This window comes from Lineus longissimus, chromosome 14 (genome assembly GCF_910592395.1).
Source record: "Lineus longissimus chromosome 14, tnLinLong1.2, whole genome shotgun sequence".
Classification (NCBI taxonomy): domain Eukaryota; kingdom Metazoa; phylum Nemertea; class Pilidiophora; order Heteronemertea; family Lineidae; genus Lineus; species Lineus longissimus.
The window spans coordinates 13,839,479-13,861,553 of record NC_088321.1 but is presented as its reverse complement, the minus strand read 5'-3'; the positions used below and the strand labels follow the sequence as shown (position 1 = coordinate 13,861,553).

Below are 22,075 nucleotides of genomic sequence, written 5' to 3'. Positions count from 1 at the left end.
GGGCTATTCGTTTAGGCCATTTGCTACCGCCATGGGAGGCCTTTGAGGTGTATGATTGATGTTGTGATTGTCGGGGTAAGCATGGAAGGTCAAAATGGCGCGAATACGCCGTTAAAGGGCCAGCTATCTACGTGCACTAATATTTGGGATGTTAACCATGAGCGGTAAGTGTGTGGAACGAGGCAAGGGGACACAACGACCCAGCTACGACAGGTCTGGCCGAGTGGATGAGCGGTTATAATTGACACCACGAGACTCCAAGCTGTACAAGAGGGAAAAATCTATAAATCTCAGAGTGGGAAGACACGTGACAGACTACACATTCTTGGATGTTTCGCCAAAGCATAACATCAAGCGGAAGAGCTTACAATGCATAGGCTATCACATCAATTTACACACTGCCCAAAGCTGCGGGCTCAAACGATCGTTTTCATAGGTGTTTTTTCTCGACCATACGCCTGTGTTCCATAAACCATTTCGCCATTGACCAATGATGTCACCAACTGATTCTGACGATCCCTAATGCGCATAAACGAACCCAAACCAGCTAATATCTTCTGAGGTCATCTGCTATGAAGGTAACCAATAATGTCAAGGTTAATAGAGCTATTCTAAATTAATTGCCGCCGCGGCATGAGAGGGCGACGACTTCGTCATAATGTTGGCAGTGATTTGACCCCGACATCGGTCTCTGGGTACGCTGTACATCGAGCCGTTGTGTCCTCCGAAAACATTTCTCCGACATTCTCCGACCTTCCCTGACTTTGTGCAAAGGGTCGGATTTCCATTAAACCTGTGAAAATAACTTGGTCTTCCCAAAGTAAGCCTCAAACTAGTGTCGAGGGACAACTTGGTCGTGGGATTTAGGATAACACTCCTGCTAAACAAAGTCCGCCGCCACCAGTATCATGCTGATCTGTGATATTGATTTTCGCCAGTGTTACGAGGCAGCTTTGGGCATGCCTCGGGAATTTTAGGCAGGATTTTGTTTACACCCAGCACTGTTTGCAGTTCAATGATTTATCAATATTATCTTGTTTAGAGAAGTCACAGTCTTGCTGGAAACAATTTTTGAATGAAAAACAAATTCATGCCCAAGTTGTCCCTTTAATACGAAGTCGATGATTGATCACATCCAATGCTATTGACAGAGTCACATCGCAAAAGCAATTTCTGTTTCAGCAAACAATGATAATTACGAAGCACCTCTTGTTTTATAGCCAATTGCATGCGATGTTGCTCACTTCATTCGGATTTCTTTGATGTGTCCCTGCGTGCTCCGGATATCCGGTTGGTTTTTCTTTCTATGTCCGCTATCGATGTTGTGTCGGCAATATTATCAACCTATTATTAATCACACCAGGACCCTGGTGCGATTTATTTGAGACAAAAGATGAAATGTCCTATGCATTAAAAATAAGATCGGCGAATAAAAAGAGGTGGTGGCTGGAATGCGTTCATTGGTCTCAGTAAATGAACGCAATGGCGCGATCTAATTTTGCGAAGGTACGTCATCTAGCCGCAGACTCCTCTGCAGCCCGTTTCGTAATCATGATCGTCTGTAAAAATCGTCCTTCCTCTCTGGCGGCGGCAAGGCGATGCCGATCCACTGCTTTCGGAGTGTATCTAGCTGCTGCCCCGCTTATTTGTCGCAATGTTGGGGTTTATGTTGGCGAATCAGTCATGGCAGTACATCGTTCCTTTTAGATGAATTAGATGGATGGATGAATGGTGGAGTATAAGATGGAGTAGGCCTCATACGCAAGATGTCCAGGAAGGACTCACACAGGGTCTCATCACTGAGGTCTCATCTGGGGACGGGGTTTATTGAAGGAGGGAGAGGGGTCCAGTCCCCTCCATCGCATTGAGCAAAACATGTTGGATGACTTATGGAGATTACCATCAAGGGGAGTCCAGGGGGTCCAGTCCCTCCATCCCACAGAGTAAAACACGTGGAAGGCCTTATGAGGGTTTCAATCGGGGGAGGGGGGGGGGGGGGTTCCTATACATGCTACTTGGTAAAACGTGCCAGAAAGTCTTATGGAGGGTCTTACGGAGGGGAGGGCTCTCTCATGGTAACAGTCGTGTAAGTTCATTAGACTTTGCACTTTACCTGCATGGAATCGGGGAGGGCTCATATACGAGGGTAGGCCCTAGGCATGTACCCCCCTACAAGACTACTAGAGTACAGCCTGTAACAGACATAATACCGAGACATAATGCCACTTCCAACACGAAGGTCGGTGCTGGAGTGACATGCGTGCTTCGTCTATATCTCCGCACCGAAGACTGCCGAGGATGTGACAATTATTTTGACACATTCCACTTCTGCCGGGAATCGCATTGCTGAAATTTCGTGCCATCAAAATATTAGAAGTACCAAAATAAAAATAAAATTTATTGGCGATTTTATCAAATAAATGTCAATCGTCGGTGCCCAGAAGCTCTATAAGTACGTGGTCGATTGGTTACTTGTTACAGATGTTTATAGGAATATGTAACTGCTAAACTGGATCCAATCGATTGCGAAATGATAGAGATAATTGATAAGATGCTAGCCATTTTCCTAAAGAGTACGTGTGCAAAATGTACAGTGAAGTCATGTACATCGATTTACACTTACAGACAAGATTTTCAGGATGTCCACAGTTTTGATGGTACTGTTCCAGGTGTCATGTGCATGTGATGGAGCTCTTACATCATCATGTCGAACAACAAAATAATACCAGTTTGTTCAAATGACAACCTTCGGCAATGTTATAAGCCACTGTCAAACTCGCTGTCTGCGACCCTTTGTTCCAGGTGACAAGCATGACTCAATTGACAGGACAGTGGTCAGCACCCAAACAAACTTATTCGAAATTGTCCAAACTGGCCCTCGTACTACTGATATGCTGAATACACCAGTTTTGACCATACCCTTGTTTACAAACAGAGGCTCATCTTCAACGCAAGAACATGATAAAGTCTGGACCTCTTTACTTATATTTGATGGAGAATGTACGGTAGGCCTCTGTGCACAATATTTTAGATAATGACAACTAATTCATATTCGATATTCTTAGTTTCAGGGCAGGCATGAGTGTCCTTGGCCATGAATCCTTTGAAGAATGAAAATGATTTCGTGCCACTCCATTGTGAGTAATATCTAGGCTAGTAGCAGTTGCCATGGAAGTGGAAAAATTTGCAGCCCTCACAGGACTATCGAAATCAGGTATGCAAGCATAGGAAGATTTGTGAGGTGTCGAAGCATTTTCGTTTGCTGGTACGAACATCTGTTATTCGTAGAACATGTAAAGGATAGTTGTCATGTTCAAAGTTAAAGATGTAATCAAACAGACATAGACAAGTTCATACCAGAATGAACTTGTAGATCCCCAAACACGTAGTCCGCAAAGTCCAGTCAAAATCACAGTCCCTTCTTGTGTGGAGCATTGTTAACAGTTGCAAACAGTTTTTAGTCTGACAAGCTTTGCCTGAAAGAAGTTAAAATCCCCTCAAAAATTCTCTTAGAGTACCATATCCACACCTTTGGATAATATTCTTCTTGAGAAAGTTAATTTATTTCATTTCATTTCAGGTCAACAAGGTCCAGAAACACGAAGTGATGTGATTGTGAATGAAGACAAGATGTCAGCAGTGGGCACAGAAGGTGCTTGTAAATCGAACTCCAAGGCTGCTGGAAATGATACCTCAGAAAGTTTCGGAGATAACGCTGATGTGAGGAAAGGGACAGAATGTCATGAAGATAGAAGGCGCTCTCATCAAAATGAAACATTGGAAACCGCTGAGTCTGAACAATCTTCATCTGACTCTGAATCTATGGTTGATGAACTGTCACCAAAACCAACCCCATCAGTCGTAGATGTGCATGAACAAAATAGTTGCTCTGATAGTGATTTTAGTGAGGCGAGTCGTAATCCGGAGAACAGTGATTCTGAGCAAGTAGGCTGGTGTGCAAACCCTAAGGATCGACTAAGCCCTGGTGTCGATAACCTGAATTTAGCTACCTTGACTGACGAGGACAATACACAGGTAAGTGAGGACAATATACAGGCGCGTGACGACAGTACACAGGCACATGAAGATGGTACACAGACAGGCAAGGACGAGCATTCAGAGGATAGACAGGGGAAGAAATGCCAAACTGTTTCCATTTCCCCGAATAAATCTATGAGTTGTCGAAAATGTGAAGAAAAATTTTCAAAACCTTCTCTGTTAGATTTGCATTATAAAGATGTTCATGGTATGGATGCACCGTACCAGTGCTGGAGGTGTTCTTTCCAGACAGCAGAGTATCTCGCCATGGAGCGTCATATGGATGCATGCACTGAGCCACTTCACTGCGTGGAGTGTGGAGACATGTTTGATAACGCACAGATGCTTTTAGAGCATAAGATTGAGGAGCATTCGAAAGATCCGATTCTGAAGATCAAGATTCCAAAAGTGAAGTTATTGGATGGGAGACGGAAGAGGGTCAGAGGACAGCGCTCCAGTTCGAGGCTGGAGAATGCTACAGCAAAGCGGGTGACGTACCTAGAGGAAGATATTGAAGAGGAGGAAGAGGGCGAAGAGCATGAGATTGTTCCACCACTAAAGCTCAGGACACCAAAGGTTCAGAAAACAAGGTCTAAAAAGAGAAGGGGGAAAACAAAATCGGTACCGGATCTAGCTGAGCCGAAACACGAAGATAGTACTTCTGGAACTCTTTACCTGTGTCCGCGGACCGACACAGATTGTTCTTTTCAGACAATGAATATGAATAACTTGATGAGTCATTTACGTTGCCACGAGGACGGGACAGTTTATGCGTGTCCGTACAAAGATGGGGGGTGTACGTATCAAACCGAAAAACGAGGAAACCTGCGATCGCATTTGAAGACGCACTTACGCGTTGATGAAGACCGTTATAAATGTGAGGCAGAGTCTTGTGACTTTAAATGCAATAAGAACTACTTGTTAGTCCGCCATAAAAAAAGTGTTCATGGATTCCAAGAAAAACGTGACTTCGAGTGTGAAATTTGCAATAAGAAATTCACACGAAATCAGCGATTGCAAATGCATCTCCGCATTCATGCAAATGAATCGCCCTACATTTGCGACCAATGTGGAAAAACATTTGCCTCAAAACAGTGGTTGAACGTCCATTTGAAAATCCACCACGGGACGGAAAAATACATTTGCGAGACATGCTCGAAATCATTCCCTGCGAAAACTTACTTGGCCAAGCATCGCAAAACACATGAAGAGGCGAAAAAGTTTTTGTGTGACGTTTGCCCCAAGGCTTTCAAGCGTTCAGATCATCTTCAGTGCCATAAAAGAATGCACACAGGTGAAAAACCTTTCCTGTGCAACCAGTGCGGAAAGACATTCAAGCAAATTTGCGGACTTCAAGCGCACAAAAAAGTCCACTCAGGCGAGAAACCATATGTTTGCACTGTGTGTGCAAAGGCCTTCACGTATAATAGTAGTTTGAGGGGTGGGTTGTGTAACTTTTGTCGTTCGGCTGGGGCAAAGGCCAAAGCGGACATCTTAAATGACGCAACTATTGCGACTGTGACAAAGTTTTCTGAGTCCAGGCATTCGAAAGGTGACACAAGGTTTGTAAACGTGCCAATATTTGCTGAAGCTGGCCATTTGAAGGATGAGGATGTGTTTACAACTGCTCCAAAGTTTACTACACCAAATGTTTTGAAAGGTGATGCTAATTTTTCAAATTCTCAGAGGTTTGGTGCCAGACAGGAGACTACAAAAGGTGGCACTATGATTGAAACTGCTCCTAAATTTAGGAGACCAACCTTTATGAGAGCTGACAAGTGTGCTGATCAAGATGATTTCAGAAATGAACCTACATTTACAACCGGTCAAAAGTTTGCCAATCAGGGGACATCAAAAGGTGGTACCACATTTCTAACAGCTCCCAAGTTTGAAAACACAATGAACTTTGATTATTTACCTGGCGCAACTGTGAAAAATTTAGCAGCACCACCCAAGTATGACACTGGTCCAAATTTCCCACACCCCAACTATCAAATGGGACCTAATCCAATGCAGTTGGCAGCTGCTGCCGCTGCTAACTTCATGCCACCGAACATGCAATATCAATGAGAAAACGGTGAGAAAGATGGTGCTACGAACTGAGATGCTAAATGAAGAGGGAGGAAGAATGGTCTCTTTGGATGTCGGGATGTACCAAATATGGCCTGGATTTTTGGTATAGACATCATTCGTTTAGCAGGATTTGAGAATTGCCAATTTAACCTCTTGAATCCCAGTGACCAACCAGTCGGTCATTTTGAAATAAAGTTTTTTCCCAATGGCTGACAGGTCGGTGTCGGTGATATTTTATTCCCTTGATCTGCAACGCTATTTTATTGCTTGTTTTAGCGTGTTTGATGTACAGTAGGGTCAGTTAGAGCATGCCTGGGTAGATGGCGCCTCGGTACCGGACTTTGGCGGTTGTATGCAGACGCTATACATCGTGAAAGTCAGACCCAATTTCGCAACCACGTGACCACCCTGGGATCCCGGGATTTTCAAGTTTTGGGATTAAAGAGGTTTAAAAATGTCGAGTTTGCCTATTTTGATTCAACGCTATCATTAGAACATTTTGACAGGACACTGAAAACCAATCATTGGAGATCACTGCTAGTTTAATTCGATGCTTGCTAAAAATAGCAGGTTATTGTGGTTGATGTAATCAATGATTTTTATTTACATATATGTATGTATCTATGTTTTCTAAATAAACTTTGAAAAGAGTGTGCCAGCCATCAAGGGAGAATACAGGGAGGATTCGGTGAGCCAGATTTATGAATTTTAGGAATATGCCAGTAGGCATCTCCACTACAAAGGTCACCTTGATGGAGACCATCAATTTGACCTGCTTTCAGCTCCCGCCTCTAGGCTCCATTTGACCTGAATATTTTAGTGTTTACTAGCGTTTTTAAAAGGAAAATCTTTACAAAAATGTGTAGGTTTGCCAAAGGGCTACGCAGAAGGTTTCCTTTGTACATGTACAACATTGCAGAAACATGGATTATATATAGGCGAGCATAAATGAAGTAGTGCAGCTGTCAATGTGAACCTTGTACTCCCTCCCTCAGGCAATCGCCACCTAGTTTTAACCTTGAAGTTTGCTCCAGGGTCAGGATTTGACACTTATTCACTTGGGACTTTAGATGAAATCATCAGGGTTTCACAACATATTCTTTATATCATTTTCCAATAGTTCTAAATGATTAATGGAGGGGGGGGGGTATACATTCAGGGTATCCATTGACTGCTGCAAAACATTTGGTGAAATTCATGTAATGATTTATCTGTATTTATCTGTAAATATAGTCAAGGACGAAGCTTGATGAAGTTATACATAATTGGTAGTCGGTCTTCGATTTTAAGAGTACTGTAAAACCAGTCGTGAGCAGGCAGGACTTGGCTTTTGAAATGGTCATGATTCCATTGAAAGGCTGGTAGTGCTACCTTAAAAATTGTGACGAATCCCGCCTCAACCGTGTATCATACTCATAGAGTAGGAGAGATTTAGTTGGATGTGAATTCCAAGTGCAGTAAATTGTCACAACCTTGATCCTATGCCAAAAGAAAGACATTGTCATATCCAACTTCTCATCGATACAATGGCATTTGAATCAGCTACTTTAGACTAGCTCAGACTTGTTCCTCATCAAGTTTGGGTTCTCTGTTTTATGGAGTTTCAGGGGCCAATCAATCAAATTCGGTTGGATACTGGATATGTTGGTAAAAGATCTGTGACCTTGCCACACGTGGGAAAATTTTGTCCCAGCAACAGATGTATCTGTGATGTTACAGAGGATTAGGATACGAATCTCAAAAACGACAAAGAAAGGATGCATTTGGTTGCTGTTCTTAATTTTAGGTTGTGAAATTGTCTTTGCTACTACTAACACCTGAACCATTTTTAGCTTGCGATAGCTTTTGATCACAGACCCTCAGGACATTACAACCGGAGCAGAACGTGGCTAGCATGTAGCCAACCGCCGAGCTATGTCGTAGGGCATATTTGGACCATTTCACTTCATCTTAGATCCCCCCCCCCCCCCCCCACTATGAACGAAATTTAAGTTGTCATGCTCAAAATGAGTTCCTGTTCTACAATATAGCCCTTCAGCTGATTAACTCCAAGGAAACTCTTTCAAAACTGGTTCCTGTGTGCCTTGAAAAGTGCCAGGATACTGAAAGAAAAAACTTACTGTTGCAATGGTCAGCCCAGTAGTTTTCTCTGGCTGTCTGTAGACGACACTCTCCGCTCAACCTTTTGGTGCAGCTGTCTTTTGCTCCAATCAACTCTGCTAGTGTGGTGCTGAAAAATTTGATGTCCGCGTGGTAAGGAATTTGTCCTTCGGTACAGAAGGAGTGGGAAAGTCTGGTGATGCTTATTTGACTAGGGCACACTGGCATAAACCAGCCAGGTTCATGTTCAAGACAATGGGTGATAAGAATAAAGACTAGCAAATGCTTTTATCTAAAACTCCATGTACAATTACACTAGGCCTTTCTGTACAAAATTGAAGTAAAAGCATTTGCTAGTCTTTATTCATATCACCCATTGACTTATCTGCTGGTTGTGATCTGCCCGAGAAGTATAGGATTTCAAGGGCAAAGACACAAAGCATTTTGTAGCCTCTTTGACTCAGGGGGGGGGCATTTCAATGTACACTCCAAAGGCAGTGGACCAGTCCTGTCCTGTCGCCTGGTACTATAGTGGAAAGACGACCAGGGTGACGAAATGGACTGCAAAGGAGTCCAATTTCAATGCTGTCCTTCATTGACGGGTGTCTTGATTGTTCAATGCAGAAATTACAAACTTGGGACCAAAATTTCTGTCCTAGGACAGATTGTGCACTTGAGTGGTTCCAACGTGTTCCCATGTTTGATGTGGCCTTGCTTCACTTCTGCCACTGATGTGCCCACGACTGAGCGGCACCTAGTTCAAGAACATCAATTTGACGTCAAATATGTCATCTCTTGCTGTGAAGACTTCGTCTGCACGTTCTCTTTGTCCCATTTCAAAATGCCCGGAGGGAGTTCAAGACAATACTAGAGATAAGTTATGATTGTGATATTGGTGTGGGCTATACAAAACCAGCATGCATAACTTGGAATTAGTGCAGTGTCTCAAGAAAATGCCTGGCCAACAAGATTACAGAGTTCCACAAAAACTTTTAGAATTCAAACTTTTTATGAGCTGGACTGTATATCAAAGCAGCGTCATCTCAACAGGAACTCAGTGACGCCAAGAATTGATAAAGACTTGTCTTTATTGATTTTTGGTAACGCACATAAGAGCCAGCCAGGCACTTCAGAGGTTGCACAATCTTTCCTGCTCCTACTCTTGACTTCAACCTTGGAAGTGAATTACAAGTTGTATTCTGACAACTTTGGTTCAACTGAACTGACATGAGTTTTCACATTGATGTGTACCTGCCCAATAATACTGGGTAGACACAATTCAGCTAGTTTTGGTGCATCTGTTTCACATAGTCTTATTACTTGTAATAAAAGCCTTGTTTTGTAAAGGCGCCATTTAACTGCCTCAACAGCGTCGACACAGCATTTAAAATTTTTGGACCTGTGCAAAGGCAGATATAATGGCCTACGACATGGATAACAACTTCAGGCCACCTGCTTATGCACAGGTCCAATTTAGAATTTGAAGTACTATTGTGAAGATCCAGGTGGAATATCAACATGAAAACGTTTGTCAATCTAATCAAACCGAAAAAATATATACCACTTATAACTGTAATTCAACCTTGAAATGATGTTGGTTTTGGAGTCAGTAGGGTGCTGAACCTCTCTATATTCTCAAGACCCTGCTCATAACAGTGAACTTCATACTCATGCAAGAACGAAGCAACAATGGGTGTCAGGCAAAAGGGATTAGAAAATTAGAAGTACACAACTTCAATTTTCTGCATGCAAGAGGAAAGGAAAAGCAAAATAATATGAAATAAAAGCATTTATTATCATTTGCCATTAACTTGGGAGTTTCCCTTTCAACTCATATCTTGAGGAAGGGAAACAAGGTGATCGTTACATAAAACATATACATGTACTGTACATGTACTGTACATGAACTGTCTTAGTGTTGTCAACGAATAGAAAGCAATACACAGTACTTACAAACAATTTCGCTGGATTTTTTGTTCGAAATATGAACACTTTCCCCTTAAACAAAAGCACGCAATGTTAGAAACATACATGTGGCTAGTGCCAGAAAATTCACATCTCATGGACTGTTCACCACTTTGCTACAAGACGTAATAGCCTTATTGCCGAATGACCCTAATCGCATTAAACTGTGAGTGAACTGAAAAAATTTACGGCGATCACTCAGTGAGTGATTAGGTCGGACCATAAAGACTGCAAAATTAAAACCTGCATGAATATTTTCTTGGTTACAGTATTCGTAAATGTAAATCATCAATCGAGGCTGAACATTGCATTAGGTAGTGATAAAATGAATCAATCTCCGCCTGGATGACGGCAGATCGCTTCTCATCAGATGTCACAACATTTTTAGGTTGGACACCCGAAGCTGCCACTAGTTTCTCTGGCTTGGGCTGGCCATCCGTGGCAGAAGCCGATTCCAAATTTCCGACTGACTGGAAGACTGTCTCACTTTTTTCCTCCGGGCTTGCTTCACTTTAGACATTCCAGCATTTTCAGGCTGGACATCTGAAGTTGAAGCTGCATTCAATTTCTCTGGCTCGCACTCTGAAGACTGCCTCGCTTTCTCTCATTCTTCTTCCCCGCAGTCTCACTGCCCCCTTTGCGCCTTTCACTCTGCGGCACATATTTATCCCAGACGCCCATCTCTTCCAACTCCTTATTCAGAACCAAATGCCGTTTTTCAACTTTTCGGTAACATTTGCCTTACAAATATACCAACGCAGGCATTTCCTACTCCTGTACATGAACCCCTCTTCGAGTAAACCCCCACTTGTAATGCACCACCTATCATTACATGTGTTCTCCAACTCCTGCTTCGAGAACCCACAACAGAACACGTACTCAGTCGTAAATTGTTTCAAGACCTCATCTAAGACAACCAAATCAACGCCCTCGCTTCTATTTGCATGGCGATCTAAAAATGTGCCCTCCATACCTTCAAGCCACAACTATACTGTCCCAGCATTACTGTCATACACAACTTTGCGAGAGTAGCAGGGCCACCATTTTCAAAAGATAGATCCGATTTGTATCGTGTTATCTCGATTACGCAGAATTCGTTCGAGCGCCCCCAAACCAGCTGGCGAGTCTGTAAATAGCGGTATTTGGCCCTGATGTGTGATTCAACTGACTTGCATCTGAGGCAGATCTCGAGCCTGGGTTCATTCCGCATTGCCACTAAAGCTGGGTTAGTCGAAAGTGCCTGCAATGATAAAAAAGGAAGAAAATCATCAAACGTGAAAAATAAGAATATATATAGGATCATGAACTGTGGTAAGATTAGGCCATCACTGCATCTAGACACACGTCAGTCTGATGTTTACACTACCGTCTGACATATTGACATACACTAGCAGATGACAATAGATAAGGCCTAACAGTTTGCTTTTTTAACAGCTATGAAGTCATGGTGTTCAAATATTAATTTGTTTTCAAATTAGAAACATCTCTTCCACCAGTAACAGACTAGGCTACAGAGCTATAGAGAGCTTCTCTTTTTAGCTGCTCTCCAAAAAGAAGGCCTATGCCCCCACTCCCCACGAACAAAAATTGTTCATGGGCTTGCTTGAAGAAAACCAATGTTTTGTTCACTGAAACCTCCAATCCAGATATTTCGTTCAGGCCAGAAATTAGATTGAAAGTAGGCCTACACTTCGAAGAAATGTGTAAGCCTGCAGCTGATAAAAGGATACTAAAAAGACACTAACTGAAGCATCTTCTCCTACCTTTGAGAGATTGCATCATTCGACAGCAGGCACCTTGCCAAGTCGTCTTCCACCTTTATTTAAAGTCATCTATGAGGGTCATCTGCACCGTGGTTGCTGTTAGTGGGTGGCTCTCTCTTTATTTTTGATCTGCTGGTTCCGCCCTCCATAGCTTGGTCTTCGAAGTCCATACACTGGTCACTTTCTGCAATGACATCAGGCTCCATCTTCAGCAGGACTGCCTCCATCTTTACAATGGTAGGCCTAATCAATGGGTGTCGTTATCTGGTTTACTGGCTGCAGTTTTCTAAAATACAAAGAGTAAATATTCAAGCATTCAGTTCATCAACAGTCCTATATGCCACTTTCCTTAAGCAGAAATCATGATGGACTTCCTGTCAGGTGACAGGATTTTTGACCAATTGAAACCCCTGTATGTGATCATGGTCGTGCTCTCTATCTGAGCCGAACAAGCATGATAGCTCTCTTCTGATTAGTCAATACCTGCAAGTCTAGTGTCAGAAAGTCCCGGACCTTCTCATGAATATACCGTATTTATGCGTATTTAGGCGCATGTGCATACAAACGAAAACTGCTTGTTTTCACCCGTGTTTTACCTGGTCAAATTTGCCGTTCTCAAGCGCATGCGCCTATAAATTTTGTTGGGTCAATTCTATACTATACTCGTTCCTATACTGCGTGGTGCGCATGTGACTGCATATGTAGTGTCCCAGAAGTGTGGGATTCTTGTATGGCCGATGCAACAATGCTTTACCTCGCACTGTGCAGTCCCCGCCAGGTTGTGACAGCAGATATTAGATTAAATATTTAAAACCAGCATTCGTGTACTTTGAAAAAACAAACAACATAGGATGTGTATGTTACAAATGATGTTGACGTGGCAATTTGGTGTCCAATGCGCCTGGATTTGTATGTTACCTTCGCTTTTTTTCTCATTGTTAAGCGCATGCGCTAATATTCGGGAGATAAGCGCACCCTGAATATAAGCGCAGTGTGCCTAAATATGCCTGAATACGGTGGTACTCTTCCCTTCTTATAGTAGGGTCTACTCATTCTTTCCTGGTTGCGCTTATCCCATTCTGTGATTCACTGGTTTATAATCCCGCCAAGTCTCTAGTATTAGGCTTCGGCCTTCAGGGGCCTGTGCATGTGCTCTATGGCTGTGCTTAGACTAATCATGTCCTCTTACCAATACAAAACTACCTTGATTATATTAGGTACAGAATGTGAACTAAAATTATTCGGATCAACGAATGACGAGCACGTGCTCGCCATTCAATTCTCCCCACAGAGTCGCGTTTCCTGTCAAATCTGTCGGTATTGACAGATTCATTTGGGCTTATAATCATCAAATAACATTTATTTAGATTCCAAATCAGAAAACTATCTTTTAAACCTACCGAACTTGCATATTTATTGCACAAAACGTGCCTAAACTCTTTTAAAAGCGGCAAATAATTTCGTGGCGCGTTACGCGACTGTAGTATTTATTTTATTTGACGTATACTCTAGGTGATTTCTTCCTGATAAACCGTTACTGGTGCCGAGGTATGTCGATGTGCCGAGATAGCAGTCATCAGTCAGAGCTACCCCTTCATAATATTTAAAGAGCAAACTCTAGTGAACTCACACAACTGTTTGACATGGGAGAGCCCCCCCCCCCGTCCTTCTGACATATTTAGCCAGTACATGGGGGATGAGTCCCCCAAACCCCCTCCCCCATTCTCTGAAAGTGACAGGTTTTAGCCATTACATTGGGGGAAGGCCCCCTAACCTCCCCCATTGGACTCTAAAAATAGAATTCCTTGGAGACGCTGAACCATAAGGCCCCATAAAGAAATAGTCCCCGCCCGCATACTAATGCTGACTTTATTATAGCCTACCTTTTAACAGTTTAAGGCACTCTGGCAAACTTCCATCTCATCAACGCGGTATGTTGGATCAAACACACACACAGGGTCTCCTAATTATCATGATCATTATACATTAATATGTAAAGTCAAGAACTTAGTGAGCCCCCCTTTAGGTCGGGGGAGCTCCCCCGAACCCCCCTACGAGCATATGTTAAGTGCAAGCTCTAACAACTACAGCTGTTACAATGGGGGGACACCCCCCAAACCCCCCTCCGTCGACATAGGTTTTTACCAGTGCGTTGGGGGGAAGCTCCCCCCAAACCCCCCCGGTGGACAGTCAACTAGCCCTTCTGTGTCATACTGCTGGAGGGGGGGGGGGTGCGATGGGACCATCCATATAGTTCCTTCCGACACATTTTTGTTTTGGTAATGTAATACATTGTGATTGACCTTATTCACGGGAATCGGGCGTTTCCAGTGATATACGACACAAATGGGTTGTCCTCATGCATTCACTTTCGAAACGCATTTTAAAATAGATGTTACGTCCTGTTAATGGGGCACGTCATCATCGCGTACATTTGGGAAAAACTCCCTAACGAGACCGGAGCAGACGGCTGAAAGTAGTTTAATTATTGGCCGCTAGGGTACAGAATGTACGTCGCTCACCCGAATTTTTCACGCAACTATAGCTAAATAGAGCTAGTTCTAGTTTGTGATTCAATTTGATACTTCAGATTTGGGCAGTAGACCAATATAACTTAGTCGTCAGTGTGGTTTTAAGCTGGAAAAACGTATTTGTTTTTCTTAAAGTGCCTTTTTTGGACGGGTGTGTGCGATTGTTTTGTTTTTATGTCACGTGACCTCGATCATGTCGACACAAAATTGAAATAAACCACCCTTTTCTGTCATTATTTAGGACGGATATTTCTCTAATAAAAATATTAATATAATTGGCCAATTTCTTAGGCATATGATGTAGCGAATTCCCATGAAGATTTAAATTGATTTAAATTAATTTCAACAAATGGGATAGCAACCACCACCGGAAGATCGCGGAGAAATCGGTAAACTCAACGGAGTTAATTCAGAAATATACCAAAAAAAATTGTTTGTAGGATATACAATAGTTACTCTCTTTATTTCTCATCAAATCAGTATATACTCCCACACACACGTGTATCTTAAGAGCCCCTCCTAAAGGGGGGCTTAATAACATGTCGCCTTCTTTTCGGTGAAACCGAGACTGAATTATTCACATTGTGTTCAACTGTGTTCAATTCGCAGTAAATTCATTAGTTGCCAATGTAGGCCTATGCCTTAGAGGGGGCAGAATGGTACTGTTTAGACAAGAAGCCTCTCCAACAGCCTCAAAGAATATTGGATCGAACGTCACTGTCTTGAAGTAATAATGAAAGGTTTAAATGTTTTAAATACTGAAGCTTGTCAAGTGCATGTGGTGTAGGCCTATACTAGTGCATGTATATGGTCTATGTTTTGGTGATATTCTAAAACTTAATAACTTTCGACAAGCAATACTTGTACTTTTGACAAGCAATACCTCTAGTGAAGTATCAATTATTCCATTCAGAATTGTAAACAAAGGCACGTGTGAAAGATACCCATATAAGGACAGTGATGTCACTCGAAATCTGATTGGTTAAGAATGTACACAATGCTTTGCTGAAAAGGTGGGAGGCCCGAGGATGTCGACGGTCTGGTCGAATTTATAATGCAATAATCTTGAAAGTACATTGGTCTCAATGTTTATTTCGCCGTTTCCATGACAAAGCCCTACCGTGAAACCTGAAACCACTCGTCAGCAACACAAGTCATTTCAATTTTCCGTAAAAAAGCGCATGCGCACTAACTCAAACGCGCGCGCTACCCTCAGGTCTCGTTAGAGAGTTTTTCCCGAATGTACGCGATGATGACGCGCCCCATTAACAGGACGTAACATCCATTTTAAAACGCGTTTCCAAAGTGATTGCATGAGGACAACCCATTTGTGTCGTATATCACTGGAAACGCCCAATTCCCCTGATTCTGCAGGATGTTAAATTGGGCATTTTATTTCTTTCAATAAATCATATGCGTCGCATTTGCTCCTAGCTCCAGGGCTTCGCACCCATACGTAATTAACGTATTTGGTACGCATTGTGATGTCTGAATACGCAAGTACGTAATTGTAAGAATTTGTACGCATTTCATTTCATTAATTAAGTACGCAAATATTTTTCAAAATACGCATTGATGTTTGTTAAAATTGTACGTTATTTCATGTGCTTTGTACGTTTTCTTTAACAACCCCCAACGATTTCAAACCCCGCCCCGGTCCGCCGCCCCCGGTCCAACGAAAGCTTCCCGATTCCCGCCTGCCAGTTCCCGCCCTAGAAGAAGTTAGTAGTGGCGCCTATCAGCAGACAATCGAACCAATCCAGTCTCGCTCGCTGTACTCGAAAGGCTGTGTATGTGTGCGGTGTATCTGGAGGTTTGGTTTGCTTGAGGCGTTGCTTGAGATCTTAAAATGCAATGCATTCCGATTTTGACAGCGGAATGTGTATGGAATCTGGAATGTGGCAATCTTTCCTAGGGTACTATATGTTTTGATAAAAGTGATTAAGATGCTGCTGTATGATTATTTTAGGCATGGTTTGCCTGTGATTAAATTTTTTCTAGTCTTGTGTAGCAGTTCTACTGTTCCTTTTGACCAAAAGCTACCGGTAGTGTAGAAAATTTGATCCAACACTCATCCATTGTGGAGCAATTCAAGACATTTAGGCAGCATAATTGCTATGCAATACCTCTTATTTCAAGCCTTGGTGATTATTTTATTTCTTCCAACATTAAATTAAATTTAATGATTGGCTGCTGCTGGAACATTTTGAAAAGGCCACTCAGTGATTTTTTTTACTTTTATGTATACCTCAAAGCACTTAAACGTGCCTGTAAGATTTGAATTTTGTGTATGTGTGTGTCTGAAAAGTGAAAGTTGCAGTCAAAGCGCCAAGTGTGCATCCATTTAATGAAAGGTATTAGGTTGTATAGCTGTGTCGACAAATCAGCAATGTTTTGGTGTGAAAAACCATTCAAAAAGTGGGTTTCGTTCGCTCATTGTATTTTCTGTGTTCAATATTGCATTAAAATAATTGAAAATAGAGGTGTTTTTATGGATACTCATTTATTGCAAATAATACTCATTTCTTTCATTCAAAATATCAAAAATACTCAATTAAGAGGAAAAATACTCAATTCTGGGGGTCACAATACACACAAAAAAAATCTGGGGTGAGCAGCCCTGTAGCTCTGTTCACCATCCCAAATGGCAATATTGCCAATTCGACCGGACAATCACGGAAAATCCCAAATATTATACATTTCTTCCTAAATAATTCTTACAGTGACCATTCTCCCATGAAAGACAGTTGCTTACTCTACACAAAAATCAAAGAAAAATCGAGGGTCAACCATTGAACTTTTGAGATATGTTGAATTTTGCACAAATCAGCGAAAAACGCACCAACTGACACTGGACGGCATTTCAACACGGGGCCGACGCACATCCCAAGTTCATTGTACACATACGTCGGCAACAACAGTAAAATGCGCAGTTTCTTGTTAGCCTCCTATTGAGTAGCGCTCTAGGTTTCAGAAACTCCAAAAACATGTCATTGCCAAAACAACTGCTAAAACAACACTGGTATACTGTGAGGACCAAGAAATCAATGATTTTTTAGGAACTACGGTTAGGGCTTGGCCGCACATGAATACAAAAAAAAATCCCTAATGAGACCTCAAAGTATTCACGCTTGTTAGACAAATCCTACACTTGGGTCTTGGGATCATTATGCTTATCTCCGGGCGCAAGTACCTATTCTTCTTCTGCTGTGTTTAGTTTCCTCCCTACATTCTTCCCACCTATTTTCTATACTGCGTCAGCGTCTATCGGGTCAACTGCCATGATGGCATCATCCTAACTACCCCCCCCCCCCCCCACCACCATCTACTCTCCATCATTGACATTGTGTGCTAGCCAACTGCTTCTTCGGTCAACTGCCATGATGGCATCATCCTAACTATACCCCCCCCCCCCCCTCTCCCCACCACCATCTACTCTCCATCATTGACATTGTGTGCTAGCCAACTGCTTCTTCGGTCAACTGCCATGATGGCATCATCCTAACTATACCCCCCCCCCCCCCCCCCCTCTCCCCACCACCATCTACTCTCCATCATTGACATTGTGTGCTAGCCAACTGCTTCTTCGGTCAACTGCCATGATGGCAGCATCCTAACTATATACCCTTTTAACTGTTGGATCCGGTGAATAGCCTACCAGAATATAAGACAGGAAGTCCAACACGTGATTTCTACTTGAGGAAAGTGGCGAATGAGGACGTTTCTCTGTAATAGTGTGAACGGACAGGCTGGGATTATGTAAGGCGATGTATCAGTGCTTGGAGAAGCAAAAAACCAGAACAAGAATATGCTGCATACGCTTTATTAGAATACCCGCGCCTACTCACGCCGAATCGGTAGATGTCGTCCTGGGTATACATAAACATTACCCAGGACCAACCTGGGTAATCCTAAAAGTTACCCAGGATCGTCCTGGGTACCTTTTAGGACACTAAACATTGCCCAGTTTGAAATTCGGACACTTTTTCCAGGGGGACATTTTCTACTTCTACACCTGTCCTCCAGGATCGTGTGAAATGTGCTCACGACCTTCTAGGACGGCTGCCTCATGCTTTCATCTCTTCAGCCAGCCTCTGCAGCGATACGTAGGTCTCCTTGGCCGTGGCCAGGATCTGGTCCGCAGGGAGAATGAATCCGTATCTTCCAGTATCCCTGAGTTCGTAAGTGTACGCGTATTTGATGCCGACAAACTTGGCCCAGTCGGCAGAGGTGCCTGCAGCATCGTCTGTGAAATAGAGGCAGGGAATTAGAAAGGGTAAACGCGAGGCAGGTAAAACTATTAGCCAGACAGAAGAGATAGCGTCCAGCGTCCAGAGTCCAAAATCTGAGTCCAGTTTTTACCAACTACTTCAGAAGGGAGCTGTTTTTTTTCGATTGGCCGGGACTCTCTGTAACACCGTTTCATACTCACAAAGAAGGGCGGGGGTGGCTCCCACTCGGTAGACGGTCCCGAACATCGATCCAAGCTCATCACGGGCGGCTTTAGCTGCACGTTCCTACAGAGAATATAAACTTCAGTAAAAGAAGAGTTGGTTACAAAATCATCTTAACCCTCAATGTACTCATACTGCTCAGGTTCCACACAACACGTGGATGCTACGGAGGCAATACCGCTGGGAGTTCAGTATGTAACAAAATGTGCTTTGACGCCTTTTCAATTCAGATCGCGGAGCATTGCTACCAATCTAGTGACAGCCGGTGAGACAATGACCACGTGTGCCACAAACTTGGCCGGACACATTTTCAGGAGAACAGATGTTGTCCTTTTTTTCTTATACATTCACTCCGCTTTCTGTAGCCAGGGCCAATCCACCTCCAAAGGTGGGATGAGCGTTCCAACGTGCCACGTACTTCGGCGAGGAGTTAAAAGGTCAGGGTTCAATGGCCGAGTGACTTCGTCTTCGGCTAGATGTAGAACTTATACTGGCCATCGCGAGCTACTCCTGTTTCTCACTCGGTGGGGGTCTTTTGCTTACCCTGTCATGGGCACCAGGTACACGTAACCACAGTTGCACGTCTCATTCGAAATACGAAGCAACGTAATAAAAAATATCCTAGGTCGTAAAGACAAAATAATACCGATGAATCAACAGTGACCCCAACCTTCCAAGCGTCTAACCCACGACCACCTGGTTACGAGCCCAGGTGGTCGACCAACTGGCACCCTAACCACTATGCAATTGATCTTCTTTTTCTCAGTCAGTCCTATGGGTGTTCCTCATGGCGACTATCTGTGTCACCACCACAGAGTCGGGGGTGTCTGATGATATACTTACCAGTTCATTGTAGTCTGCAGGGATGGCTGGTGCCACACCATATGGCAGCAGGATCAACTGCGAGTACGAATGGATGGATACGTAGGCCCTCAGGCTTGGTTTCACACTATTGATGAAATCCCTCATGGCCGTAGTCTCGGCCTCTGAGAAGGCCTTCGTTCCGGCATAGGTGTAGGAGCAGGGGTTGCTGCTGGCACCGGCCACTGAAAGGTGAAGACTTGCAGGATGATTTCAAGTACGGGATTGGACTGATTTCTTTTCAAAGAAAATCATTGCTGCTAATGACAATCAATCACTCAGAACTCATTACGTGGGTCTTTGGGGCAAAAGTCACAAGTGAAAACTGAAATTATGGGGCCTTCACGGTCAGGCGATATCTTTACTTAGAGAGTAGAACAAAGTATATCGAGGACAAGTTATTCAATGCGAAACTGTGGTGTAACCTAGCGGTCACCTCTGTAACTCAGCAAGCCATCCTCGTCACTAATAAGGTAACTGGATCTTGCTTCACCTGTAAAGAGTTTCTTGACTCTTCCCATTGTACCAACCCAATGTTGTTAAAACGTGTATTGATCTGCATGCTTGGCAATGATTGAATTTTTAGTCTTTTACATCAATTCTGGATTGGCGTTAGTTCCGCCCAACGTAAGAGCCTCTGGAGTAAGGTGATCCGGGCCCGGAACATGCATATCAAAGAAACGCAATGCATTGTGCAGTATAAAAGCATACCCATCCATTGGTAGTCCCAGTTCCTGTTCGGGTCAGTCCCCATGCATGAGCTTCCGGAGTTCGGTGACCTCGTCTTGCGCCACATGCGGTCATCATCCCACGTGAATTCGTACCCGTCAGGGTTGGCTGAGGGAAGGAAGTACCAATCGTACTGGTTGAGGACAGCTGTGGCCCTGGTGTATCCTCGGGAAAAGTCGTCAATCATCTGAATTCAATTAAATAGTTCAACTCTTAACGGAAAGACGCGCGACAGCCCTAAACTTACAGAAGCCTGGCGCCCCTTCGTTCAGCGTGGCGCCCCATTAATGTGCTGCACGAGTAGTTGGAAAGCCCTGCCAACGAGCGAAACCGGCTCAGATCAAAAGGTGAGGTCAAAATATGAAGACCGTTAATTAAACTTGAACTTGATGCCGGTACCTGGACATTTCTCGTCGAAATCTTACCCCCTTGTTTATTAGAATGAGCTTTATTCCTTTTTCTTCCTGACAACATAAATTTCCGAATATATGCTGGCATTTTCCGATACACTTACCCTGTATATCGTGTAAACGCATGTAGCTGGTGAGATCCATTCCCGGGCGTGAATGCCACAGTCGATCCAGATTCCTGGCTTGGTGGAATTGCCATTTGAGTTGGCGCCAATCTTGATGATTTTCATATCACGACTCTCGTGGGATTGGCCAATGGTTTGGACATTGCAGCTGAGGCCTGGTGGGCACTTGGTCGCGATATCCTCCATCCACATGTTAATCTGAAAACATTACGGCAAATTTGCGACCATTACGGCAAATCTGTCCTAGGGAAACTTTCAGCAATAAATTTCCGATGTCCATCTTACTGAGTACTGCTTATAATCTTCATTACATTGATAATCAGGGGGAACTTGTAGCAATCTTACGTAATCTATACCTTTGGTCTTGGAGTGAGAGACCTTGTTACCTGCTGTGATGGTACTGCCAAGGTGACATTATATCCCTGTGTCAAACCTCATGCTGAAAACTGAGCCCAGAAACATTTTCCTCACGGAATAAGTGGAAATGTGTAGGATCTCGGCTGGTAATAATAGTTTTAACTCTGTAGCGCAAATTTGCCGTAGTGAAGATAGATACGGAAATTTATCATGCAAAACGTTCTTATTGTTTAAATAACCACGGAAAGGAAATTACTACTCTCACGGCAAATGGAAAAACACTTAAATTCAGAAAAATAGTCCGAAATATCAGTTGCTCCACAATAGCTATATAAAAGGGATTTGATATATGAGGTGGGTAGATGATTTTTGCGACTTTCGTTGTGAGGAAGAACTCCAAAACAAGAAATATGAGGCAGATACACCCGACTCCTTACATCAGCAATTCTGTGGTACTTGTTGAATTTCAAACTGCTTCCGGCGCGTAACCTTCCTTGGTTATTCTCGTTGCGCTCCTTAGCGATGGCCCTGCAAAATCAAAATCAAATGCTATACATGTAAGTATAAAAAATCATCACATTGCAAAAAAATGCAGCACACTGGCCGCCAGTTCCGACGTCCAGGAGGAGTTTGCACGACTATCGCCGCATGATAGTTGGCGGCAGCTGA

The 22,075-nt window shown here is 43.2% G+C and overlaps 2 protein-coding genes and 1 long non-coding RNA gene across 5 annotated transcripts; 1 reads left to right on the top strand and 2 right to left on the bottom strand.

Moving 5' to 3' along the window:
* The first annotated feature begins 2,373 nt into the window (after nucleotides 1-2,373).
* On the top strand, nucleotides 2,374-7,376 carry LOC135499080 (zinc finger protein 667-like). 2 transcript variants are annotated; one of them, XM_064789717.1, is made up of 3 exons: nucleotides 2,374-2,452; nucleotides 3,066-3,214; nucleotides 3,581-7,376. In XM_064789717.1, exons 2-3 carry the CDS (start codon nucleotides 3,169-3,171, stop codon nucleotides 6,106-6,108), a joined length of 2,574 nt encoding a protein of 857 aa, XP_064645787.1. In that variant the 5' UTR covers nucleotides 2,374-2,452; nucleotides 3,066-3,168; the 3' UTR covers nucleotides 6,109-7,376. The 2 variants fall into 2 exon arrangements, with proteins under 2 accessions (XP_064645787.1, XP_064645788.1); XM_064789718.1 differs by lacking the exon at nucleotides 2,374-2,452 and having other exon boundaries at nucleotides 3,084-3,265.
* A 2,611-nt stretch (nucleotides 7,377-9,987) lies between these two features.
* LOC135498953 (uncharacterized) lies at nucleotides 9,988-13,409 on the bottom strand. 2 transcript variants are annotated; one of them, XR_010449187.1, is made up of 3 exons: nucleotides 13,340-13,409; nucleotides 11,922-12,225; nucleotides 9,988-11,416 (listed from the first exon to the last, which is right to left on the bottom strand). It is a non-coding gene; the product is annotated as an uncharacterized LOC135498953 (long non-coding RNA). The 2 variants fall into 2 exon arrangements; XR_010449188.1 differs by having other exon boundaries at nucleotides 11,940-12,225.
* A 4,888-nt stretch (nucleotides 13,410-18,297) lies between these two features.
* On the bottom strand, nucleotides 18,298-21,241 carry LOC135498713 (carboxypeptidase B-like). Its single transcript, XM_064789094.1, has 5 exons — nucleotides 21,029-21,241; nucleotides 20,497-20,701; nucleotides 19,768-19,970; nucleotides 18,903-18,987; nucleotides 18,298-18,716 (listed from the first exon to the last, which is right to left on the bottom strand). Exons 1-5 carry the CDS (start codon nucleotides 21,239-21,241, stop codon nucleotides 18,538-18,540), a joined length of 885 nt encoding a protein of 294 aa, XP_064645164.1. The 3' UTR covers nucleotides 18,298-18,537.
* Nucleotides 21,242-22,075: the final 834 nt, after the last annotated feature.

Excerpts from the sequence above, each read along its gene's own strand:
- LOC135498713 (XM_064789094.1), bottom strand. The coding sequence starts at position 21,241 with ATGTGGATGGAGGATATCGCGACCAAGTGCCCACCAGGCCTCAGCTGC. Across the intron at positions 20,702-21,028 it reads GCGTTTACACGATATACAGG|ATGATTGACGACTTTTCCCG; the intron begins GTAAGTGTATCG and ends AATTGAATTCAG. Across the intron at positions 18,717-18,902 it reads AGCCACCCCCGCCCTTCTTT|ACGATGCTGCAGGCACCTCT; the intron begins GTGAGTATGAAA and ends TCTATTTCACAG.
- LOC135499080 (XM_064789717.1), top strand. The coding sequence starts at position 3,169 with ATGGAAGTGGAAAAATTTGCAGCCCTCACAGGACTATCGAAATCAG. Across the intron at positions 3,215-3,580 it reads CACAGGACTATCGAAATCAG|GTCAACAAGGTCCAGAAACA; the intron begins GTATGCAAGCAT and ends ATTTCATTTCAG.